The following is a 26,217-nucleotide window of genomic DNA, read 5'->3' as shown; positions in this document are numbered from 1 at the left end:
ACAGGTCCCGGCAGGAACAAAAGGGACGCGGCTTTTCGCCTTAAAACAATAAAAACTGAGCTCCTCGGGCAGGCTGCGGCGCCGCCTGCGACAGCGGTGTTTTCCCTTGGTGGAAGCAGTGCCTTGAGTTGCTCCTGGGTTGTGTTTGTGAGGTTTTTAATTGGTTTTGCTCAGTCCACTCAAAGATACACGCGGCTCCCCTGTGTTTGACGGGGATTCGCTCACTAAGTTTCTCGTGTTCCTAACACTGGGATAGAGAGTTTTGGGACGTAGTAACTGTGGTATAGAGGTTCCTTCTTTGTCTCAGAGTCTCGAGAAAAGCCCGCTTAGAATTTGGAAGTCACCGCGTTTTTTTTAACAGTGTTCCTGTTAAAAACCTTGCAGATACAACGCGGTCTGGTTTTCGTTGTCTGGTTCCTGTTTTGTTGGTTTTTTTTTTTACCTCGGCCATAACAGATGGCTTCTCAGTTCTGGTTTCCTTAAGAAACTAGAAACTTTGGAAACTAGGTTACTGGAGGAAATGACAGGATCACTAAAGAAAATAATTTGCTTTTTGCTAAGATTGTGTTGCAGGCATCCTTAAGACTGATTTATTTTTTATATATATGGGAGGAGCCAGGAGATACCCAGCTTTACTCGATATTTCCATGTGCTAGGGCCAGTTGACATTGATGGAAGCCCTTGTTCTCCTCCAGGGGGTTTCCGGGTTTTCTCACACGGTCTGGGCTGTAGCTCTGCCCCTCGGGATGCGGCGGGAGGGGGAGTGCTTGTGAGCTGAGACAGGATGCTTGTGAACTGATCCGACTGGATAGTTTGGAACTACGGCAGCGAGGCATTACCATTAGCATTTTCGGGAGAAAAAGTGCTTTACTTACATTAGGTGTGGGTTTTGGTGGTTTTTTTTTTTAAGTCTGGACACTCTGGCTGTTCAAAACAAAAACGTGTAGAAGCCACTTGTGCGCTTTTTTGTGATTCGTCTGAGTGGAGTTTTTGTGTCAAAATCCCCTGTATTTTCATTAGGGGGTCCTGTTGAACAGGCTCTTTGTTGGTTCCCCGATAATAATAGACAAGGGTGGCCACGCAGTCTTTTCCAGTCAGGTTGAAATAACACAACACAGCTGTGTTGGGAATTCCCATAGGGATCAGCTTGTAGTGAGTGACTGTATCTCCTTTGCGTGGATCTGCTTAAGGCAGAGCAGTGTAACTCCCTTCCAAGTCCCTCCTGTTGTATCCACAGGCCTTGCAATTGATCCCCAAATACTTGTGATAATGCTGTGAACAAGTTCACAAGGCAAAACATTTCACTTATGCACCTTTGCTGTGTGAAGTAGATAACTTATTCTCACTTCTCTAGGTATACTGTGGTTTTTTTGTGCCCACTCTTATGAAAGGGTTGTCCTTGCAGTGTCTTGCATGCATTGTCTTTGCATGGACAGTCTTTCCTAGTTAGTGCCCTGTTTTTGTAGCCTGAATAAAGCCATTTATGTTCATATTTTATTTCCTATGTGTGGCCATGAACTGTGTCCTCTGCAAAGCAAAGGAATTGCTTTCTGTGCCTTGCAGTCCTGTGTGGTGAAGTTCCATCTGCCTTTAGGAGAATGAGGCACAGGGAGATAAAAGTGATGCTAAATGCACCCCTGTGTCTGGGACATAGCAGAGCTTTCAGGGTCATGCTGGGCTCTTGCTGAATTAAAGTTTAAAGATTGTATATGCATGCGGGGATTTGAGAATGTTCCTATTTGTATTGATTACTGTTGGATATCTCAGAAAACATTTTAAAGTTGGGCTCGATCTTAGAGGTCTTTTCCAACCTTAATAATAATTAATTTGTAATTTTTCTGAGGTCTCACCTGTGTGGCTGTTTTTTGGGATGGTTTGGGTTTGGGTTGGGTTTTTTTTCCACTATTTTCACCATTCCAGCCTTCTCTTCAGCTTGGAACCTCATACTCTGGAACCCAAATCCCATCTCATAGAATGACAGCTACCTGAAATATTATCTGTTTAGACAAAATTTCCTCTAGTTTTCATATTTTTCTGGACATTTGGAGTAGTTTTGTTTTGGGGTGTTTTTGAGTAAAAATCTGGCTGCTGGCCAAACTGTGGCTCTTTTGTAATTACTCAGGTTCTAATAGCAATCCAATTCTAATCACTGTGTTGTGACTACGCTTGATTTTGTTGTGTCCCAGTTACCTTGACCAGATCTGGAAAAGTTTGGGTGAAATATCTCATGCTATTTCAAGCTGCAGTGTTGGTGTTTTTTCCAGTTCTAGACTGTCATTCCCTGCTGTCAATGAGCACTGAGGTTCAAGGATGTGTTTTCTTTAAAGAAAACTGTGGGGCCGTTCTGAAATAAAACCCCCTGGTTGCTGTAGAGATGGCTGGAGAGGTTTAAGAGCAAAGTGGATGGGTGGTGTTACCTGTATTGTCCTGTGTCTCTGTGGTCACTGTGATGAAACCTAATAAAATTTATCCCCCCAACTGTAGAGCAGCTGTGTACCTTATTCCCCTCAGATGAAGGCCTGACTATTGACCTGAAGAATTTCCGGAAACCTGGGGAAAAGACCTTCACCCAAAGAAGCCGCCTATTTGTGGGGAATCTGCCCCCAGATATTACAGAGGAAGAGATGAGAAAGTTGTTTGAGAAGTATGGCAAGGCAGGGGAAGTCTTCATACACAAGGACAAAGGCTTTGGTTTTATCAGGCTGGTGAGTGACTTCTACCTTGGAGTTGTTGTTGTGGCAATGGCTCACACTGTAGCAGTGTGGTTAATTGAAAGTAGTAGATGTTCAGATATCTTGTTAATTAAGCCTACTGTTGATCTTAGTAACCTGGAATATGAGATTAGCTCCTACAAGTGGTTTGCCCAGAGCTCGTTATGAGAAGAAATGTGAATTTTGGGCAGCTTGTGGCAGGACTTATGAGTTATTTGATACAGTTGTTCTGGAATCATGTGGTAGAAAGCAGAAAAAAACCCATATGAACATGATGCTGTCATAGACAAAGTGAACTTCCATTTTCTGGAAGAGTGTGAATATGGACATAGTTTGTCATGCAGTATTCCTGGAGTGATTAATGCTCTTGAGGGAAGGGATCTCCGGACGATCACACTGAAGTGTGTCTAGAAGGGAGGTAGCTACCAGCATAGAGTAGTGGTTCTCAGTTTTCAGTGGCTCATGCACCACCTTCCTGAAAGCCTCAGGGTGAGTGGATGGAGCATGAGGGGCCCACGCCAAAGTCTGGGGCACTTTGCTGTAGTGCAGCTGCTTGGTAGTGACTTAAGTGAGTGGAAAGGTGTAAAACTGGCATAGGAGGGCTTCATGGATTGTCATACAGTCAGCAGTTCCTTATCAGACTTTGCTGATAGTTGAGTCTTGATTATTTTTTAAAATGTATTTGTTTAAAAAAAGCATGCTTTGTAGCCTCAGTATAATTATTTGTGATAGATAATGATAATTTAATTGTTTGCTTAGTTCATACTGGCTGTTGGACTAAAGGTATGTCTTTTATGTTTCTCCCCCCCAGACTCAGCCACAGTCAGTGATGATAGCTCTGGTTTGTTGGGACACTTCTTATTGTACTGTGGGGGGATCATTTGTTCCTCTCAGAAGTACTTGTTCCGCAGAAATCAGCTTGTGTTGTGACTGTGACCCACTGATTCTGTGCCACATTGAGAGTTTTAATGCTGACTGTTTTTATCCCCAGGAAACTCGCACTCTGGCAGAGATTGCCAAGGTGGAGCTAGACAACATGCCTCTCCGTGGGAAGCAGCTCAGAGTGCGCTTTGCGTGCCACAGTGCATCGCTGACAGTCAGGAACCTGCCCCAGTTTGTGTCCAATGAGCTCCTGGAGGAAGCCTTCTCAGTGTTTGGCCAGGTGGAAAGGGCTGTGGTTATTGTGGATGACAGAGGACGATCCTCTGGGAAAGGCATTGTGGAGTTCTCAGGGAAGCCTGCTGCTAGGAAAGCCCTGGATAGATGTAGTGATGGGTCTTTCCTGCTGACTACGTAAGTGTGGAGGGCGAGAGGGGCTCTACTGGCATGTGTGCACGTTGGGTGGCAGGGGCTTGTGAGCAGTGTTTCCTTGCACCACAGTGGGACAGATGGGGCACGAGGTGATTGGCCTGGGGAGAACTTTATGTAGCTTTGTTGCAGTAAGAGACAGTCTGTGCTGAAACTCAGGTCTGAGAACTTTCTTCTGGGAAGCTGCTGGTGGGGTAAGTGCATAAAACTTCCCAATAAAGTCTTTCTCCGTAAAACAACCTTCTTAGGGCAATTAAAGCAGCCTTTAAGAAGCAGGAGCTATTTCAGAGACCGTCTGTGTCATTTGTTTGGAAACAAAGCTCAGGTGTGTTAATTGTACACTCTGGGTCACTCTGGGATGGGGCTCCACTTGGCAGCGTGCACTGCTGGGGTGGAATGCCACTGTGGGTATGGGATCTGTTGGAGAAACTGCTCAGATGGGACTATTTGAAGTTTTCATCGTTTGTTTTGCCTGTGCTTGAAATGTAATAAGGCAGCAAAGCATGTTCTTGCATAGTTATGTGAACTTCCTCAAGTAAAAGACCAATTCTAGTTGCATTCCACAGAACACTCAGTTTACTGCTCTAACTGTTAAGAGGGAGCCATTTCTGATCTCTTGGAAATAAAAATTATTTTGTATGTATACTCCTAGAATTTCTGACTAGAATACTTCCCGAAATGGGACTATATTGCTAATTTTGAAAGTAATTTTATAAGTTTTCTGCTTCTCACCTCTTGGGCATCTGCAGTGGCACAGCTGTGCACAGGAACACTGAGTTTCAAAAAGCACGTTTGGTTTATTTCTTTAATACCTGTTTTTTTCTCTGAGACTCTTCGAGGCCGACCAGCATAGTGTGTAGTGCTCTACAGGAGGATTATTGTTAGAGAGCTTTTGCTGATTCAGAAGTCTGTATCTCTGTATCCTGGAAGAACCATGAAAAGAGATTTTTAAAAGTGATCATGCAAAACTAATCACTCCAGAGTATAACTGAGGGTAACATTCAATCTTTTTATAGCTATCAGTGCATTAGGGTCTGATACCTAGGACCAAAAACCAGTCAGTTGTTTATTTCTAGTTATGGTTTGGTTTTGATTCAATTTGTTCTGGTTTATCCTAGTTCAAGGCAGTAACAGTAGATAAACTGTTGGAAATTGGTTCATGTTGGAAAATAAGACTGTTAATAATGGAATATGTCACATCAAAGTGAAAAGCTATACTATGGATCTTTAGCTGAAGAGAGAGATTTTAGCCTCCCATATCCTGCCTTCCTGCTGGAGCCTGGGAACCCCCTGCTGCTTGGCATAGCAGGATCATCTCTCTTCCATCTCCCCAGCTCTGGCATATGGGGCTGAGGAGCCAACAAGAAGCTGCTTTGTGCTGAGGATGAGCAGTGTTGGCCCCGTGGTGAGGAGCTAATTCAGAGCCTGGGGACACTTCCATGCAGAAACCAGAAAGACAGAAGCACATGTGCAGTTCTCTTGCGAAGTGCACCAGTGGATTCCTTGGGGGTGGGAATTCAGGCAGGGCCCAGTGGACTCTCAGAGCACTGTTGCTTGGCAACTGCCTGGTGGTCTCACCAGGAGAATGTGACTGCATGGTACAGCCTGCAGTCTCCAGGGAGAGTGGTGTAGTTGCTCTTTGCTTTAGACAGCCATAAACAGGCACCGATGGACTTGTGTGGCCCGTGGTTGGCCACGTAGCAAGGGAGAAAAAGCAGACACTGGAGTCTACAGGACATCATGTTGAGTAGATCCTGCTGGAGGATGTCAGGTTCTAGTTAAGCTGTTAATTTCAACCACTAACTGCAGATATTCTTTCAGTACAATTTTGGTTTGGATTCAACAAGAATTTACCGTTCAACAAGATTAAAGGTTCCGTTCCTGTTCTAGAACAAAAAAAAGGTGTTCAAAGTAATTTCTGATTTCACTTTGATTGAGATCCCCAACTGCCCTGGGTTTCTTTGAGCAGTAGTAAAAGCAGTATAGGTTCAGACACAGTACACATACTTTCCAAAACTGCAAGCTCGTTCTTGAATTTTCTTGAAAGCACCTCATCTTTTCTTTACAGATTCCCTCGACCTGTCACTGTGGAGCCCATGGATCAGTATGATGATGAAGAGGGACTACCAGAGAAACTAGTCATCAAAAACCAGCAATATCACAAGTATGTGCCTGGCTTGCAACAGGAGATATGTCTACCTGTGGACTAGTGCCTCAGTCTGAGAAGGGTGGCTCATCAGTGCTCATGAGGTCCTCCTTTTTTCTGTAGATGTGGCTTTGGAAAGAGAATTGCATACACTGTTCTCTTGCCATGGTTGGCTGAAAGAAAGTGTGTGAATCCACACTGCTGGATAAGACTGGCAGCCTCCACATACTTTGCATAAGTCCTTTCCAGTTGTTGGAATAAAAAGTTAAGTCAATTTAAGATAACACAGATAACATGAGATTCCCTGGCAAGTATTACAGAAAGCCTGTATAGGAAAGAGATTTGAACCCACATTAGAAATTTAAGGATTTATGTGAATAGCATTAGGAGATTGTAGAGCTATCCAGGTGTAAGACCACAGTCTTTGAAGACTTCCCAGTATAAGTAAGAGTCTTGTGATCTGAGCAGTTGGCATTAGAAAACCAGGTGATCTCATACATTTTTCATGTAAGGAAAATGAGAGTTTCAGGAACTGGGAGGCTGTATTAGGAATAGTCATGTGCTCCAGGTGCAGGGGCTGCAGATACTGCAGAAATAAACATGCACCTTTGGGCAGTGTTTGTTTCTGGAGTGGATGTGTCCATTAGATGTGCAGCAGGAGCAAAGGCTGTTGCTTTCAAGAGTATTTCTAAATCTCTTTACCCAGAATCTCTTGGTGTCTTATGAAAGCAGTGTCATTACTTGTTATGGAGGAGGACAGTTTCGATGCAGGAGGATTCTGCCCAAGTTCCTCCTTTCAATGACTCCCAAGGAGCAGACAAGCTGGTGTCTCAGCCATAGCTAACTAAAAGGAGCTGCTGTGGCATTTGATGCACAAATGTGTTTTTCCTGATTCCTCCTGGCTTTCCTGAAGCATTCACTAGCTCCTCATTGTTTGACAGGGAGCGTGAGCAGCCTCCTCGGTTCGCACAGCCTGGCAGCTTTGAATATGAATATGCCATGCGTTGGAAGGCTCTAATAGAAATGGAGAAGCAGCAGCAGGAACAAGTAGATCGCAACATCAAGGAAGCTCGGGAGAAGCTGGAAATGGAAATGGAAGCAGCTCGCCACGAGCACCAAGTCATGCTCATGCGGCAAGGTACCGGTCAGAGGTGGACACAGGGGACAGGGCCCTGCACCATCCAGGGGTGGGTAGCTCAGCACACTGGCCAGAGCCCACTGAAGGTGAGCTGTGGGGTAGCTGCTTGTCCTGTAGCCAAGCATAGTAGCAGCAAATTAATGGAATCATAGAACTGCTGAGGTGGAAAAGATCATCAAGTCAAACTGTTAATGTCCTTTCATGTAGGGGTAGAGCAACAAGGTCTCCACAAGCCTTCTTTTCTTCAGGCTAAACACCCCCAGCTCCCTCAGCTGCTCCTTGTCTCACTCATGCCCCAGCTCTGTTGCCCTTCTCTGGACATGCTCCAGCCCATCAATGTCTTTCTTGCAGTGAGAACTGGACGCAGGATTTGAGATGTGGCCTCACCAGTGCCCAGTACAGGGGACAGTCACTGCCCTGGTCCTACTGGCACACTATTACTGGTACAGGTCAGGGTGCCATTAACCTTCTCACCCACCTGGGCACACGCTGGCTCATATTCAGGGACTGTTGCCCAGGTCCTTTCCTGCTGGGCAGCTTTCCAGCCACTCTGCCCCCAACCTGGAGCACTTCACGGAGTGGCTGTGACCTAAGTACAGGACCTGGCACTGAGCCTTGTTGAACCTAACGTGAGAGATGTCACTGTATGGATGGAAACTGTTACCATATTCCCTTGTGTGTTATGGTTCTAGCTCAGGCATTGATGAGGTGGCATGGGAGATGAGTTGATTTTGTTTTTTACTGTCACACAGATTTAATGAGACGCCAGGAAGAGCTGAGGAGAATGGAGGAATTGCATAACCAAGAAGTACAAAAACGTAAACAGTTGGAACTCAGGTAAGGGGGCAGGTTATGAAATGCTGTGAATCCATAGTGGAATGAAATGCCTCTTCAGTGCACCTAATTGTTCCCTGTGACAATTTAATTACTACCTAAAGTGTGGTTGTTACTTTAGGCCTTTTTGTTCATAGGGAGAGTGTACAGTTGGTTTGAGATGGAAGAGTTAGAAGTTTCTTGCATTGATTAGAACAGTCAAGAAGCAAATACTATGTCTAAGTAAAGCTCCTTTACTGAAGCAGATAGAAAATTCAGAATCTGTGCAGTGATCTGGTGGCTTCTGTGCTGCAGGTTGGGAAATCCCATTCCAGCATCTGTATTTTCATTTGAGGATTAACTTAGTCTTGGAGATTTCTCTCTCCATTGCAGCACTTCCTTGTCTCAGGGTCATTTTGAGAAGCTCCAGGAAGATTACCAGGCTACTTGTGCAATAGAAGGGGCTTGAGAACTGTCTTGTATGATATTGCATGTAGTCAACATGCATTTGGGAGCTGCTGTGTGCACAGAACCTTAGAATCATTTAGGTTGGAAAAGACTTCTAAGATCATTGAGTCCAATTAAATCTAACACTGCAAAGGCCACCACTAAACCATGTCCCAAAGTGCCACATCTACACATCTTTTAAATCCCTCCAGGGGTGGTGACTCCACCACTTTCTGGGCAGCCTGTTCCGATGTTTTGTAACCCTTTTGGTGAAGAAATCTTCCCTGATACCAGTCTAAATTTTCCCTGGTGTAACTTGGAGCCGTTTCCTCTCACCCTGTCACTTGTTACTTGGGAGAAGAGACCAACCCCCACCTGGCTCCACCACCCTCCTTTCAGGGAATTGTAGAGAGTGAGAAGGTCCCCCCTGAGCCTCCTTTTCTCCAGGCTGAACATCCTCAGATCCTTCAGCTGCTCCTCAGGAGACACACACTCACACACAGGTGTGCTCATGTTGTATTTTATAATGAGCTCCTTAAAGTGAAAATGCTGGAAGTGTCTCCATGCACAAAAACATTTGTTTTCATCATGAGATATCTCATATTTTACAGCATCAGCAAAATAATGTTCTTAAAGTTCTGAGTTTCCAATCGAGATCCATGAGGCAGCACTGCAACACAGTGATGCAGGTGGTTGGTGTGTGTTGTGCTGAGCATCCTTGGACCTTTTTTCCAGGCAAGAGGAGGAACGCAGGCGCCGTGAGGAGGAAATGAGAAGGCAGCAAGAGGAGATGATGAGGCGCCAGCAGGAAGGCTTTAAAGGGAACTTTGCCGACGCGGTAGGAGTGCTTCTACCTTTCCATTACATCTGTACACTGACACTAGATTTTTACCCTTTCTGTGAATTCTTAACTTGGTTGGAGGACTGTACATCTGTAGTGCATTCTACCCTAAATTATTGGCTCCCTCCGGTCTTAATGCAGTTTAGCCTGGAAAGTGTAAATACCCCAGTTCTGTCCACCACTGTTCATGTAGGACCCCCACTAGCTGTTGTGCTGCTGAGAAAAATACATGGTAACTCATTCTAACAGTAAACATGTACTGTCCTGAGGTACTGCAGCAGTATCCTGTTATGATTCTACACCTGGCTACATCCCTAGCCTGCAGTCTCAGTCATGCTTAGGTGAAATGATCCCAACTTGAGGCACTGCTGCAGGCAGTTGCTTGTACTTAAAAGTCAATTGGTCCAGTATTTTCTTATAATGTAACGTGTAATAACCTGCCTTTTAATAACAGTATCTCCAGATCTGTGAAAAGAACTGTCTTGCAATTTGTTTCCAGTCCCAGCCCCTATCTATTGTGGGAACAGCTGTAGTGCTGTCCAGGTGGTGTAGCAACACCAATGCAGCTGCAGGGCAAGTGTTTATGGATACTAGTGAAAAATTGTCCCCTAGGCAAAATAGCTAAATATGTGTCAAACTAAACAGTTCAAAACCACATGACTGACCCAAACGTGGGAATATTATCCCTGTGTAGCAGAAGTCCTGATTCCTCCAAATAATAGTGTCCTCATATGATAAATAGTGGCACTGAGACTACTGATAAAGTGAAATCTGTCTTCAGTTAGCACTGTGGAAAAAGTATTATTCCTCACTTCGGGAGGGGTGCTCCCAGTTTTGTGGTGAAAGATAGCTGTGATACGTGTTCCTGACACACAGTTAATCAAAAAGAAGTTGAACTCCCTAACTGGTGTTTTAATGCAAGTGACCCAGTACTGTGTCTTTATGTAAGCTTACATTCCTTTCAACAGGAAAAGCTTCTTAGCTACGCTGAGGGAGTAGCAAAACTAATTCTGTCTAATGTGTTACTGCTGCTCACAGATCTTTCCATCCAGATGTCAAGATACCTTTGGTAAAATCTGCATGTGCAACTTTGTTGCTGGATGTTTTGCCATGATTGTTAAAAGCAGCCTTTCAGAATGAGATATTTTAAATAAGACCTGTTCATTCAGCAGTTATCGTGTGAAGGTAGCTCATATCTTCCTTTGAAATTTACCCTGGGAATGACTTTTCTATACATTTTTCAGTAGTAAATCCTCAGAACCCATTGAATTTGTATAATTACATTTTTTTCAAAAACCTGATTATCAGCTGAAATGAGTGTCTGTCTTTCCAGAGGGAGCCACCAGACATGCGAATGGGACAGATGGGTATGGGAGGTAAGAGTATTCTTTGTTCTTGTCCATGTTCCTTTCCTCTATTACAAAATCTGTACTTTTTTTTTTAAGTGATCTCATTTTATTGGCTTCTTATTTAGAAACTCAGTCAAAGTAATCTCCCAGTCTAGTGACAGGAAGTGTTCATGTGACAGGAAACAGAACATACTGTAAAGCAAGATCAGTTTGTCTTGACCTACTGGTGCAAAGCTGGTTGATAGACTGAGACACTGTCCCTGCATGTAGCACTGCAGGGAGCTTACAGGGTGTTGAAGTGATGAGCAGACCCCAGTCACTGTGTCTGCCAGGACCATTCCTCAGTTTTCTTTTCCAGGTACCATTGGCATGAACAATAGAGGAGCCATGGGTGGTACCAATGTCCCAGCTCCTGCACCTCCTGCGACTGGTCCTGGAGCCATGATACCTGATGGAGCCATGGGAATGGTAATGTATCTCCATCTGCTTTTTGTGCACACCTTTTAAATGCAAACTGTGTTGTTTCCAATGTTAAGCATATTGCTGCCAAAGTTGAAGCTTCTTTATCTTGCTTAGCCCTTTGCTTAACTCCTGCTGAAATCTTAAGAAGTTAATCTTGCCTTGATATTCATTGGTAATTTTCAGGAGATTGGGTCAAGTCTAATAACTACATATTTTACTTCCAGGATAGCTAGTGCTAAAATGCTTGCTAGACCTTAGCAATAATTTATGGGTATTTTTCAAAACACATAATGGGAAGTACTTTGTTAAATTGAGAGTGTTTTAGATTCTTGTAAGCATAAAGCCAAACTTTCAGAAGTGTTCTGTCCATCACCAGTTCTAAAACCAAAGTTATCTCCTGTGCTCATTGGCTAAAATGAGTTCAGCTAATTTGCTTAGGAGATAAAGAGCAAAGAATCAGCAGAGGTTATACTTGTTTGCCTTCTTTAAATTTCTGTATTTTGATTTGGTTTTAAACTTCACTGCAGAGCTTTACAATAGGCTGAGGCTTTTGTGACCTCTGTCATACAGAGGAGTGACCCTCCCACAGTGCCAGCACTTCCAGTCACCAGCAGAAACAGCAGCAGCAATAGTAAAGTTTGTCCTGAAAGTTCACCCTCTAGTAAACAATTTTCCTGCAAACTTTCCTGCTCAGACTTCTTACTGTGTCATGACTGCTGTGTCACAGATAATTTTTTGTCGTAAAGAGCAGTTTTATTTGGCAATAAGCCTTTGTACTTAAGTAGTAGGGACAGCGAAATGGTTGAGGTTAAGAGAATGTGTACCACACAAGGAAATTAAGGGGGGAAGGTGAAGCCAGGAATGGAAAGGGAAGGTGAGTTCAGAAGGCTCACCTGCTCCACAGCAGGACACTGGTCTGTGAGGTGGTGCAGACCATCCCAGTGTACCTGACTACAGGCTGTGTGGGAGAAGGGACTTCGTTCTGCAGTGGTCCTGTCAGTCCAGTTTGGGGACTATGGGGATGCTTTTGGTGTGGTAAAGGTTTGTATGGTGGAATTCAAATCAACTCCAATGGCTTTTAACTGCCCTTTGTTGTTCCTTGTTTTCCTTCCTGCATCCTCTTCACTCGTCCTCCTCACAAGACTCCGCCACCACCTCCAGACCGCTTCGGCCAGGGCGGAGCCATGGAAGGCCTGGGAGCCATGGGAGGGAACCCCCCTGCCTTCAACAGAGGGAACCCAGGGGGGGATTTTGGCCCCAACAAGCGCCGCAGATACTAACAGGATTAAGCTATCCCCTGTACACACCCCAAAGAGAAAGACATCTTGGCAGGCCACACAGGGTTCAACCGGGGGGGACAGGAGGGGAACAGATTTTAAAAATAGCTAATTAGGGCCTGTTCTGGTAAAGCCACTCTAGGACAAGGGGAGTGCAGTCTGACTGGTAAAGGTTTTAGAAGATTTCATGTGGTGCATTCCTAATTTTAAAGTGAAAAAGGATTCTGGGAGGCTGCCGTGGTTGTTCAGTAACGGTGAAATCTGGCAAGGACCCTAATGCCTTGACCATTCCGGGTTTCCTATTTGCAGCTGAAATCATGAGACTGAATTAAATAAAATTTCCGTATGTCTTGGCATTTTTTTAGAGTAGTGAACCTTGCTTAAGAGCACAGGGAAGTCTCTGGAGAACTAGGGCAGCATTTGGGTACTTTGCAGCTCCCATGATTTTGTAAATTTATATAGCTCCAAATGATCCGTCATGTAGTTAATTGGGGGAGACTTTATGTTTGTTTTTTTTCTTTTTTTTTTTTCCTCCTAACTTGTTAGTTACTCTTTTTATCTGGACCATTTGTTTCTTTAAAGTAGTTGACAGTTGTGCAGCCTGAATGGCTGAGAGGTTCTTGTTGGGATGGATTTTTTTGATAAGGTGTTGTATCTCTTTATTTTTACTGGTAGTCAAGTACAATCTATTGGATAAAGATACTGTATCTCATGCTGAAGATTTAACTGAAACAAATGTTTGTATAATCCTAACCTTGCCTGTCTTTTGTGTAGAAGTACTACAAGATTTTTCATTTAGTGTAAACTGTTTGAACACAAACTGTAATTGTCCCACTAAAAAAGTTCAAGTTTGTCTGAGGAATGTTACAGGAATGCATTATTAAAATGGATTTTAAGCCTTTTTTATCTTGTGTGTTGCCTCTTCTGTTTTTTAATACAAATATGTATGTGTGGATTCAGATTATGGTGCAAAAGTTGTTCTTGCATAGCTCTGTAAAGAGGTGGTTTAACCCCTGACAGTTTTCTTAACAGTTTTCCTTGTCACAGAATGAGTTTTATTGATGTGTTGGAACGAGACCTTCAACAGTTTGGGGAAGGGAACCCGGGGTGTGTCTGTGTTGTGGATGCAGAGCAGTGAGACACAAGACTTTTCCATGTGTCACTGGGAACATGGAGCTCAGTTCCTGGTGCGGAGTTGTCTGTCCATCTCTGCCCTGTGCTGCAGTTGCCTCTGGAATGTTCCTGCAGAGCCCTGAGCTCCTGTGCTGGGGTAGGAACAGAGGGCTCACTCCTGACTGTTGATGGCTTTACCTTGTGCAATACACGAGGGAATCTGCAGGGACAGGAGCCTTCTGTGACTTGTGTTCTCATACTGAATCTCTAGAGTTGAGACTGCAGAGAGGGAAGCTTAGAAATAAATTTAGGTGGGAAAGGGAGGGAGAAAGAGTTACAGCCTAAAAGCATAAGGAGGTGCCTTGAAGAATTGTGAAATCACAGGAAGGATGAAAACATTTTGATATGCCAAATGTTATCTTAAATTAGGGTTTGGTCATGTAGGTACTCTTTAGTAGGGAAAGATGATATAATCACTCTGGAGCTTTGATTGATTTACCCCAGTCATTGGATGGCTTTTAATTAGCCTAGAATGGGATGATAAGCTGTACTGAAGAGAGGCTGCAGCTGATGCTCTTTGTTTTGTTTTCCACATTTGGAAGCATCAGCACTACTTGCTGGCTTGCTGAGATGATAGGCATTTAATGGAGATTATCAGGTTGATTGTGAAGTATGAAGGGTTTGGTGGTTTTTCACCTGGATCATTTGCTAGGACAGCTCAATATTGCAAAATGTCAAATAAGGTGGTGAGAATGCTGATTAGATTTTCTGTTGCCCTGGGAGAGAATGGATCTGTTTGTCTGGAATGAAGCTGTCAGACGTTTATTAGTCCCATGGCTGCTGGGTAAGTACATTATTTAATTCCAAAGTGTGAAATACTAGGAGAAGAAACTGTGAAGTTGCACCCAGGTGTCTGCAGTGGTTCTCATTGTCCTGCCCATTGCTCAGCTGGCTGCTGTGAGTGAGCAGCCAAAGGAGAAATCACTGTCTTAGGGAAACAGCAGAGCTCAAACATTCAGCATCACTCTGCTGCTGTCTCAGTCCTGTTCAACTACCTGATAAGGGTGGGTCTGGTTACTGCCTTTCCCTGGGAGGAAAGGGGTGTAAAATTATGGGGAAGGAGGGATTTAGCACTGCTCAAAGCCCATCTAACAAGGTTTGAAAGATCCAAATTGAAGATCCAGTGACAGCAAAGGAAGAAAACTAAACTCTGGTGTGAATGCTAGAGGTAACTATTCTTAGTTTGCTTTAAAGGAGGAGACTGAAAACCTGTGAGTGAGGTTCCAGGAAGGGAAATTGTAAAGCAAACTGTTGCTAAGGTTTTCAGAGGCACGTGGCAGGGACACACTGTCTAGTGCAGAAGCATTTGCAGCTGGGCAGGCAGGGCTGCCTCACTCTAGAGCAATTCCTTCCTCTGCTGGGGCACTTTGGGTTCTGGTGTCAGTGCCTGTGTCAGGCAGCCAGTGCAGCTCCAGAGGCTGGGCTGTGCACAAGCCCTGTTGGGATGTGCTGATGTTCAGCCAGTGTGCAGAAGGGAATGCTTTCCTCTGAGTGCTTGTCCAGAGTGGTGGCTACTGTGTAGTTGCAGACTGATGCAACATTTTAACTATGCTGAAGAGAAACCTGTGCCTTTTGCTGTCATACTTTGTTTAAAACACAGTTCTGCAGTATCGGTTCATACCAGACCAAGGACTGAGGAGCAGTTTGGTTCTTGATGGTTTGCTCTTAGCTTTAAATCCCCATCATTTGTGGACTTCAGAAGTTACAACTTGTGCTTTGTGCAGCTTCCTCTTAATCAGTAGTGACTGAGTTTGTGAGAATCAAAGATAAATCTGAAAAATCCAGCTGGGACCTGGATAATTTTGTCATATCAAACCAGTAGACAAAACATTTCAATTTTTTTTTCTGGCACACTGCCTCTCTGGAGCAGCTGCACTTTATCACAGAAAGCTACAAGTGGTGGGATGTGCTAAACTACTCCAGTGAGCTACCTGTGGGGGCTGAAAAAAGGAAGATGTGATTTCCTGTGGCCTTGCTGAAATGCCACATTCGTTCTCTCTTTTGTCTTGGTCATGACTTGGGTACCTGGTTGTCACTTGAATGCCAGAGGTAAGCAAAAAGAGCAGAAAAAGTGGAGGGGCACAACGCTGCTTTTAGGACATTTTCCCTCATTACAGCCTGGCCACTCTGCTCTAAGTGAGCTCACAGTGACCTTGCTTTTAAGGCAACAGGATCCTCCAAAGGAAAACATGGAAAATCCCACACTTGCTACCTGTTCAGGCTATTTCACGCAGCAGATTTTGATTAAGGATGCCGGCTAATGGCAAGAAAATTGAGGCTTGGGGGTAGACTGAGCTCTTCTTTTTGGTCTGGTTACTGTTGGGGACTAATTTACACTTTCTGATGAGGAATATTGCATGTGTTTCCAGAGTGAGCACTAGAGTGAATGAGCTCCTAGAGGAGCAGCTCAGCTCCAAGGAAACTGAATTATCTCTGGAGCAAGATACTGAGTTACAGAGAGAAAATCACCATCAGGTGGGTAGCTGGTTCCAGTTTGAAGGTGTAATTGTTCAATGGGACTGGAGAGTTGGGACAATAATCCTGTAATAACCCAAGCTGCAGAAGGACAGAGTTCTTGAACAGAGAGATGAAGATTGCCCACATCCCCATTTCTGATACTTTTCTGGTCGTTTTCAAATTTGATCTCTGAATTGTTGAGCACAACCAGTGCAGACCTCTTGGACAACAGCTGGTACTTAACCCCTCAGCAGTGCTATCAGAAGAGTGACTGGGCAGAACTTCTGATGTAGAATTGCTCAGCACATATTCTTCTGAGGAAGATTTTCATTTCCCAAATAAATAAAACATTAATCCTGCCTGCTAGCATACAGAGCAGTAATATGTTTGTCAGGGATTTTCCTTCTCCTAAGCAGCCTTTTGTATGGAGGAATTACTCTGTGCTTTAGAAATGCAGTGCCTTCCTCCTACCCTGGCTGCACAGAGCATCCTGAATGACTGAAGGGTCAGGGGTGAGCTGGGTTTCTTTCCCTGGAGGCATTCAGCAGTGTTCTCCTCAGGAATGTGAAGGGCTGTTTTACACTGACCCAGATTGTTCAAGGGCAAACACATTAAGCTGGGTTTGAAAATAATTTATTCTTTATTTTCTACCTCCTTTTTGTTCTGTTATATATGAAATTAAGTGTACATGAACCAACCAGGCTCTATTTTTAATTCTCAGCTGGCCCATTCCTTGCAACCTGTTGCAAAGGTGTTGGTGATGATTGTCCCTGCTCAGCTGACTCACACAGTGACTTCTGCTTTACTTGGAGCTCTGCTCAGGAGGAGGGTCACACTCAGCAGCACAGCCCAAGTGCCACTGCCAAAAGCCACAGCTTCAAACAAGATGCTCTGTGATGGGTGTGCAGTCCAGCCCACTCTTAGCCACCTGAAACTCATCTCTTCTCCCTAATTTTTAAAGCACCAGCTCCAGCAGAGCCTCGAGTCTGCTGGTGACCAACTGAGCAGTTCCCCTGGAGCTCATCTTTGTTTCATGAGGGATGTCTTGTGTCTGCCTCCCAGGCTGCACCTCCTCTCCCTGTCCTCTCTGGGGAGCCTCCCCATGGGTTGGGGGCCGTGGACACTTTGGTTTACCCCCTGTCACTGTGCTGTGTTCCCAGCAGGTTCTGTCTTTCCAGCCACCTTGTTTCCTGCAGACATTTGCCCCAGTGCAGCAGAGGAGCTGGGGCAGAGCAGTTGTGCTGCTGCTCCTCGGGTGCCAAGGGGGTCTGTTCAGCCTCAGCCCCCCCAGGTACCTGCTGGTATCTCTGCAATGTGTGTGAGCCACATCACCCTCTTGGTATTCCCTCTGAGGTGTGCAAGGTAACCCGAGCTCCAGATCCTAGCTGGCACAGGGATGGTGACAGCTGCAGCCCTGCTGACAGCTCATGGAAAGGACAGGGACATCTGAAACCCTAGAGCCCCCAGCACTGCAAATTCCCCTGTCACAGGCCTCTGCCCAGCTTCCTGGGTCCCTAGCCACCCTTCTCTCCTCAGCAGAGCCTCTGGATGCCAGCAGCATTTTTTTACCCACCTTTGGGACTGTTGGGTTAGTTATTGTGTTCTGAGGCAGTACAGTGCCTCGAGGAGGGTATCAGCTTGAAGCCATTGAGCTCATGCTGGTGTGAGAGCTCCCCAGTGCCCTCACATCTCCCTCCCAGCTTTTGGGTGGATGTGGGTTTATACACAGGGCACCCAAGTATAGGGAGGTGAAATAGCAGGGCAGTGTGAAATAAGTCTGGAGTAATTTCCCTGGTAAGCTCCAGAATTTCGATGGCAGTTCAGTCCATCTCTGAACTTTGGAGATCCCCTTGGGGTGACAGAAGATTCTTCAGGCTGCTGTAGGGGGATTAAGTAGGTTAAACAAGCATCACAGGACAGGGTTGGAGTTGCATCAGCCATGGCAGACCCTGGGAGTTTCCCTCTTGTACAGACTCTTTGTGCAGCTTCTGCTAGCAGGAATTGCCCTTTGCACTGTCTGACAATGCCAAGGACTTATATCAACCCTGGTTCCTGAACAGAAATGGTACCCAGGTGCTGTGTGCTCCTGGAGGTCCAGGCAGCACCCAGGAAACAGCTGTGTCTGCAATCAGGAACAGCAAAAAGAAAATATTTGGTTTAGATACTTATAGGAACTAAGTAAAACCTTTGATCTCAAGAGGGTTTCCTGTTTGTAGAGGAAAACCCTTGGGTCCCAGAACAGGAGTAGGGAGTCTGGGCAAACCCTTCCTTGGTACAGGGGTGCCAAGTAACATTTTGCACTTTTCTGTGATGACAGTGATCTTCCAGGGAACAGTTTTCATCCTTGGCATGAGCTCAAGGAAATATAGTCAGGTCTTGGTCTTTGTATGTGTCCTTCCCCCCCCACACACCCTCAAGGTCAGATGAGAACACCAGTGGGTATTGCAGGAGGAACTGTTTGAATACTCACATAATTAATGTATTCCAGATATGGGGGATCTGAGATGCTTGTGATTGTCTGTGGTGCACATCGGCCTGCAAAAGGTATAAAATACTGCTGCAGTCTGAGCCAACCAGGCAAACTGGTCTCCTGAGGTCACAGGCAGCTTCTGGGTGGTGTTTGTCTCTCCTATCCCCTGCAGGGACACCTGCAGGGTATGTCCAGGGCAGAAATGCCTTTTGAGATAACACAGAACATGCAGAACACTCACTTTTGAAGGGGTGAGTGAAAAATGCTAAGATCTGGTCTAATACAGAGATAAAATCCTAAAGTACCGCCATAGGTACTTTATTGCTTTTTAATTGTCAATTCTGCAAGGCTAAAGACCTAGCCAAACCTTCTTATATTATAATCCTTTAGACACAGACTGTGACCTAATCTGAGACTAAGTGGAAGGAGCCTCACTGAGACTTCTCTGAGAAATTTAGAAAGTGAGGGGGTCTCACTGAAGCTCAACCGGAGGGACTACTCCTATATATACTATATTTTGTAACAGATGTTAGAACTGTTATTTAGATACTGCATTGGCAATATTTAGATACTGTATCAGCAATAGATCTAACCATAATCACCCATAAAATCAGTGTCCTACTTCTCACGCCCGGCCAAGAACCTTCCCTTGACTACTCTGTTACACCTGGGCTGCACAAGACCCCACATCGAAGGATATCTTCACACAGCCTTGGTCTGCTGGTGCCTCTGCTTAGCAGGTGGTTGTGCCTTTTGGGGTTGGGGGAGATCAGCACACATTTTGCCCTGTGACTCCAGGAATTCTCTTCCCATCTGTTTCAGGAAACTTTCAGCTGCTTCTATAAGTGCTGAAGAAACTGAGCGCAGTTGGTCCAGAGGAGCCGTGTGTGAGTGGGGTGGTGCTGATGCCTCCACGAGGGATGCCTGCAGGATGACAGACACTGGGAGGACCTCTGCACACCCCAGGCCACTCTGCAGTGCCCATTCCCTCTGCTGGGCACAGGGCCAGGACAGAAATGCCTTTCGAGATAACAGAGGCGCCAAGCCCCATCAGCTGCTCTGTCCATCTTTAGCCTGCTCTCCGGTTACCAGCCACCTCCCACGGCTGCCTCCAAAGATAGGCAAAGCCACCTCCTGGAGCCTGGGCTGGAAACTGTGGGGAAGCAGAGGAGGGATCACAGGCAGGGATGAGCCTGGTGGGATTTCTGTGGAAGGAGTGAAGGACGGTGCGAGTTCTCCCGGGCGATGGCTTTGCTGTGCTACAACAAGGGCTGCGGGCAGAGGTTTGATCCTGAGCACAACACCGAGGGTGAGTGGGCCCATGTGCCCTGCACCAGGGGGAGTGGGAACGTGTGCTGCTTTCCCAGTGTGTGGCCCTGGCTGCCATGCTGCAGCTGGAGCTGCCAAGCCCAGCACAAGGAGCCCACATGGCAGGAGCTGGCTCTGGACCTGCCGGCTGTCACAGGTGGCTCGTGGGCAGGATCGCTTCCCCTGAAAGCTTTTGCCTGGTTTTCCCTTTTCAGACTCCTGCCTGTATCACCCAGGTGTCCCCATCTTCCACGATGCCCTGAAGGTGAGTGGGACTGGAGCAGGGGCTGCAGCTGCAGGGGCTGACCTTGTGCCCAGCAGGGTTGCCCACACCTGACCAGCTTGTCATCTCCTACTGCCTAGGGCTGGTCTTGCTGCAAGAAACGCACAACAGACTTCTCTGAGTTCCTCTCCATAAAGGTGAGCGACCCACCAGCCCAAATGCACCCAAATGCTCTTCCTCCATCCTCTCCTCCTGGCCCCTGCCCTGTCCTGTCCCATCCCCATCCTCTACCAAGGCTGCCCCTTTTGCCCTGCCAGCCAGGGATTTCCTATCTGCTTCCAAGGAGCCTGCAAGCAAGGGTGCTGCTCCCAAAGTGCAGGGAAGGTTCTCCTGCAGAAGGGTGCTGGAAGGGGCTGGTATCCCCCACCAGGATCCTGTAGGAGGAACATAAATGCCCAAAGCATCAGCACAGCTGAGAATGTCTGAGTGGTCCTGGGGGAGTGAGGAGGCACCAGAGGCCTGGGAACATAGAGGAGACTCCTGCTGCCATTCAGCTGCCACACTGGGGTGCAGCAGGGCTGAGACCTGCCTGCCATGGCCCAGGAGAGGCTGCCACACCATCTTGCCCCCGAGAATTCCCATGGACACAGCCCCTGCCCTGGTGTAGGGTCAGAGCCCATCCCTGCAGGACACAGAGCCCCCAGAGAGTGGAAACTCGCAGAGTTTGGGAGCAGCCACCATGTTTGGGAGTACAAAGCAGTCATCAGGCTTGCCTCTGATGTTCAGGGATGCACAAAGGGGTTTCACAGCAAGGAGAAGCCCCCTGAGCCTTCCAGCCAAGGGGAGACCTCAGATGAGCCGAAGGCCAAGCCAGCAAAGGAGCTCATCTTTCAAGGACCAAAATCAGCTGAGAAGATGCTGCGGGAAAGACCAAGGTGAGATAGGCTCAGCTTACAGTGTTGTAAGGCTTCTGCATGTGTCCTGCTCTGCTGCTTCCTCAGGAGAGGCAACAACACTTAAATTGCAAAAAACCCCCGAATACTCAGCCTTTGCTGCTGCTGTTTCCCAGCTCTGATGAGCCAAGACAACTGCTGCCCATTAAAGTATCCAGGTCTCTGGAGCAAGCACTGGAGAAACTGAACCTGTCCTCCAAGGACAAGACCCTGGAGAGCAGTGGCACAGGTAGTGATGAGCTGTTGGATGGCAGTGGGGTTGCACATGGCGAGCTCGGGGGGGGTTTTGTGTGATGGGTTCAGTGCTGGGCTGCGGGTGCTGCGTGTTCAGCCACCTGCAAACCCACAGAGCTGGGCCCGGGGGGCACTGCAGTGGGCTGTGCTCGGTGGTGAGCTGAGCACGGGGCTGAGGGGGGATCAGGGGGCAGGTGAGGGTGGTGTGTGTGTGAAGCTGTGCTGCTCTTGCAGGGGAGGCGGCTGCCCAGGTGACAGCTGGCACCAGGTGCAAGAACGCAGCCTGCAAGGCGGTGAGTGCCCGGCGGGGTCCCTGCTTTGCCCTCCTTTCCCCATGACCAGGAGCATCATGGGGCTCATCACCCAGACGACACCATCTGGGTGCAGGGCAGGGTGTCAGGCAGGTGGGAGGTGGCAGTGCCCATCTGCTCCATGGGCTCATCCCATTCCTGCAGTGGCTGCTTCTGTCACCTCCCAGCCACATTCCTGCATTCCAGATTGGTGGTACACTCGTGTTTCACTGCTGCCCATTGCTTGCAGTGAAGTATAGCACAAAGCCAGGATTGGGCGTGTAAGTAAAATGCATTTAATTAATGCTGCACAGCCCACTTTGTGTCTTGCCCCAAGGCTGCCTCATGTAGCACTGCCTGCCTCGAGGGAGGGATGGGAGGGCTGGAATGCTTGGGAAGCAGCAGAGCTGAAGCAAGCGGGGAGTGAAAGGCAGGAGGTAGATGAGGACATGAGATTGACATGCTCTGGGAAGGAGGGGAAAGGACAGGATGGACAAATGGCCCTTTGCACCTCACAGTGAGTTCTTATGATGTCCAAACCAGCCCCGGGCTGGGAGCTGGCTGTGTTTGGGAGAGGGTCAACAGAAGGGCTGCTGCCAGGGTCATGGGAGTGACATTGTTGTCCCAGGAAAGCCAGGGTGGCTACCCTGCCAGCAGGGAGCAGGGATCAGTGCTGGGCTGCTGGCTGAGTGTAGTCCCAGAGTAAGTCTTCACAGATGCTGGGCCTGGCAAAAGGGTGATGTGGGCATTGTGCTGTGCCCTGTGTGTGTATGGGCATCGATGAGTGAACACCTGGCTGTGCCACATCATGCTGTGCCACAGGCACAGACAGAACTGTCCTCTGCTTCTCTCTCCACAGATCTACCAGGGCCCGGAGAGTAACACAGAGGTTTGTACGTTCCATCCTGGTGTTCCTGTCTTCCATGAGGGGTAAGAAATAACCCTTTGCCAGAGGGCAAACTCACCCTGCTGAGGGCTGAAAGTGTTGCATTGCAAGGTTGTGTGGCCTCAGCAGCACAGCCAGGGCAGTTGTGGGTGATGACAGGGGGCAGGAGGAGCTGTTGGTTACAAGACCCTCTCCCTCCACACCACACTGTGGTCCCCGGTCCTGCTCCTGTGTGCATTCCCCACTCAGGTCACCCTGGTCTCCTCAGGATGAAGTACTGGAGCTGCTGTGGAATCAAAACAACAGACTTCAGTGCCTTCATGGACCAGCCAGGCTGCAGCAGAGGGTGCCACTGCTGGACAGAGAAGGGGGTAAGGACAGAGAACTGCAGAAAACTGAATTTGGTTTGAGACTTTCCCTCAACAGCAACAGCCCCTGCAGTGCCCTCCAGACTGAGTTTCCTGATTGCACACAGCACTTACGAGTTTGTTCTAGAGTGACTCTGGAACAAGAAGGGGATGTCTCTGATCTTAACAAGTCCTGGATCAACCCTAAGCACAGCACAGATGTCCCATGTTGCATGGGACAGCCTGGCAGGGGCTGCCCACCTATGCATGAACCACCTTCCCTCAAAAACCTGCACGAAAGGCAGGGTTGGGTCTTACTCAGCTGATGCCAACCTCAACCTGGAGGAGATGTGCAAAGGAGCAGGGATATCCCCTCTGTTTGGGATGTGCTTGAGCTCCAGCCGTGCCGTGATGGGCTCCTCTCCCTGGCAGGACAAGAAGGCAGTGCTGTGCCGGCAGGACTGGCACCAAACCAGCAGCCAGGTGGTGGTCACAGTCTATGCCAAGAACCCCCTGCCCGCCCTCAGCAGCATCAAAGCCAATCGCACTGTGGTGAGTGGGGCCAGCAGAGCTGGGCTGGGGGAGTGTCCTTCCATGGCACCACCCGATTCTGATGAGCCAGGAGCCAGCCAGGGGCCCAGTGCTCCTTGATGGCCTGTTGGACTTACTACAGGCAGGGTTGGCACTGACAGCCGACCTGCTGTCCCTGAACTGAGAGCCTGGTGGCTTCACTGCTGCAGCAGCATCTGCCTGGCAGCTCTGGCTTTCAGCCTCACTGCGTGGCTTTGCTGGCCTTGAATCACCCAACCTGTGACAGAGGTGAACCTGGCATGCTCTGAAGGGAGTGAAATGTTGCCAGGTGCTGAGGGGATCACCAGGCCATCACCCTGGAGTCAGGATATGGGATGCATTATGGTGCTGAAAGGAGGCTACACTGTCTGGGGGAAGAGCTCTGGCAGTGCTGTGCTACCCACTCAAATAATTTTCTGTTGATGTTGCAGCTTGAGGCTCATGTCATCTTTGAAGGGAATAAGATTTTCCGGGCAGAACTGGAGCTCTGGGGGGTAAGATCCTGTTTATTTTGATTTCCCTATTCCAGCAGTCTGCATGGGGCTGGGCTGCAAGGCTTTGAGGCAGCCTGGGCTTGCTCTTGGTCCTGGGCTGGGTTGCCCAGGTATGGGCATTTATAGCCACCTCTGCTAGGAAATGCTTTAAGGGTTGTGAGGAGGCTGAGGTGGCTGCACTGATCAATCCTGGACTAAGATCAGAGCTGGAGGTCACTGCCAGCTCTATAGGTGTTCTGGGCTTGGTCTCAGGCTGCCCCAAATGCTCTGTGGCCCAGCAGATCCCCCTCTCCCCCTGCAACCCTGCTGTGAGTTGCAGGCAGGCAGCAGCGAGAGGGGAGAGACTGATTTTTCAGCTGCTTGCTGGCTGGGGAGGAGCAGTGAGACAGGAATTTGCATGTGCATTTCTTGTCTGTATTTCTGGTGCGTGCTGCCTGTGCCTGCAGGCAGCAGAGGGCTGACAGGTGTGGGTATGGCTGTGTCTGAGCACAGCTCGCTGCTGGGGAGAGGCTGTGCCGCAGCTGCGCATGTGACTGTGGTGAGCTGAGCCCTCCTGAGCTCTGTACCAGCACTGTGGTGCTGCTCAGACACAGCAACGCGAAGCTGAGCTCAGCTGCAGCCCAGGTTTCTCCCAGCACACAGGGAGAGATTTCTCCTCTGGCAGGGCTCTGCCACTATGGGGAAAGATAAGCATGTGCTGCCTGCCCTCCCCTGCCCCACTCACTGCACCTTTCCCTCTTTCTAGACCATTGAAATACAGAAGAGCTTTGTGAGCATGGTCCCAACCAAGGTGGAGATCACGCTTTGCAAAGCCAGCCCTGGCTCCTGGGCCAGGCTGGAGCTCCCCCAAAGCAGGTTGCAGCCCTGTGGTGAGCAGGAGAAGGAGGCTGCCAACGCAGAAGAGCCTGGGGCAGCGGAGGAGGAGGACTCTGATGACAGCTTAAGCTGGTCGGAGGAGGAATATGAAGAGCTGGAGATGGGAACACCGAGCAGCTGACAGTCCAGTGCTTCAGCAGCCGAGCAGTGCTGGTTCCTGAGCTGCTGGTGACCTTGACACTGCCTCCAGAGGAGCAGACCTAACCCTGGACCGTGTGCAGGCTGCAGCGTGCCCTCTCCCCTGGTCAGAAGGAACAAGTAATAAACACCCAGAGCAAAGGTTGTACTCTGAAATCCCTGACAGGCGCTTAAGAAACGTCAGCGGGCCAAACCCTGCCTTCTGCCACTTCCTGTCCTGTGTCTGGCTGGGGCAGGACAACAGAAGGAGCTCCTCTGTCTGCACCTCAGGCAGCCTGGGCCAGGTGTCCCTGGGGCCCGGGTGCTCAGAGCTGGGCATCCTGCCTGATGCTGGCATTCCTGGGGGTGCTCACAGCCCGGTATCCTGCCTGACTCCGGCACTTCTGGGGGTGCCAAGTCCCGGGATTTGCTGGGTGCGACCGCCCTGCCTCTCCCTCGCCCGGCCGTGGGGAAGGGAGCCGGGCCTTGGGGGTCTTTGGAGGGCGCTGGTGACTGTGGACGCAGGGGAAATGCCATCGCTGCCTGCGGTTCCAGCGGAGCCGTGGCGTTCCTGTAAAGCCCGTCACAGGCGTGACAGCGCCCGGGGCGAGGGAGGGCGATACCCGCCTGCGGCACGGGACAGGCGGAGGGTGCGGGGGCGGGGGATCTCCGCGGGAGCCGGGCTGCGAAACAGCGCCGGGAACGGGGGAGGGAGGCGGTGCAAGCTGCGTGCCGCCTGCACCCGAGCATCCGCGCATAAAGACCCAAAGGTATCAGCCGCACATTGTACAGTCTTGTGTAGAGAAAGCAAAAGCTATCACTGAGTTTTACAATTCTTTTTAAGGAAAGAATTATTCTTGTTGAGGATGCGTGATGTATATTCGTTGTTCTTTACAGAGACAGTGAGCAGACATTGGAATGGGCTGCCCAGGGAGGTGGTGGAGTCACCGTCCCTGGAGGTTTTAAGAAGAGACTGGAGGTGGCACTTGGTGCCATGGTCTGGTTGACAAGGTGGTGTTGGGTCAAAGGTTGGACTCGACTATCTCAGAGGTCTTTTCCAACCCGGCTGGTTCTGTGATTCTGTGGCTGTGCACACACAGAGACGCGTGCTCTTATTTCCTATTCCTGCTCGTGGAGATTAAAGCGAATCAACTTAAGAAATCATTCAAAACCAGATCCAAGCTATATTGGGATGAACGCAGAATCAGAAATTAACGGCAGATGCTGCGCGCGGCGCGCAGGGGGGCGGAGGGCGGGGGTGTACGGGAGCATTGGCCCATCACCGGGGCCGGGGTCGGGACCGGGGTGGGACTGTCCCGGGGCCGGG

At 48.3% G+C, this 26,217-nt stretch overlaps 2 protein-coding genes across 2 annotated transcripts; both read left to right on the top strand.

Moving 5' to 3' along the window:
* The first annotated feature begins 2,490 nt into the window (after positions 1 to 2,490).
* On the top strand, positions 2,491 to 13,398 carry NONO (non-POU domain containing octamer binding). The gene is made up of 9 exons (XM_018070794.2): positions 2,491 to 2,705; positions 3,703 to 4,004; positions 6,088 to 6,183; positions 7,107 to 7,303; positions 8,056 to 8,140; positions 9,299 to 9,401; positions 10,738 to 10,780; positions 11,112 to 11,221; positions 12,358 to 13,398. The coding sequence occupies exons 1-9, from the start codon at positions 2,625 to 2,627 to the stop codon at positions 12,493 to 12,495; spliced, it is 1,155 nt and encodes a 384-aa protein (XP_017926283.1). The 5' UTR covers positions 2,491 to 2,624; the 3' UTR covers positions 12,496 to 13,398.
* Positions 13,399 to 19,716: 6,318 nt separating this feature from the next.
* ITGB1BP2 (integrin subunit beta 1 binding protein 2) lies at positions 19,717 to 25,067 on the top strand. The gene is made up of 11 exons (XM_008934925.3): positions 19,717 to 19,901; positions 20,116 to 20,165; positions 20,264 to 20,320; positions 20,910 to 21,058; positions 21,193 to 21,305; positions 21,545 to 21,603; positions 22,460 to 22,530; positions 22,755 to 22,857; positions 23,266 to 23,385; positions 23,835 to 23,897; positions 24,643 to 25,067. The coding sequence occupies exons 1-11, from the start codon at positions 19,838 to 19,840 to the stop codon at positions 24,892 to 24,894; spliced, it is 1,101 nt and encodes a 366-aa protein (XP_008933173.1). The 5' UTR covers positions 19,717 to 19,837; the 3' UTR covers positions 24,895 to 25,067.
* Positions 25,068 to 26,217: the final 1,150 nt, after the last annotated feature.

Source organism: Manacus vitellinus, unplaced genomic scaffold (assembly GCF_001715985.3).
Source record: "Manacus vitellinus isolate BGI_N305 unplaced genomic scaffold, ASM171598v3 scaffold_19_pilon, whole genome shotgun sequence".
In the NCBI taxonomy this organism is placed as follows: domain Eukaryota; kingdom Metazoa; phylum Chordata; class Aves; order Passeriformes; family Pipridae; genus Manacus; species Manacus vitellinus.
This window is presented reverse-complemented; position numbering and strand designations above follow the sequence as displayed.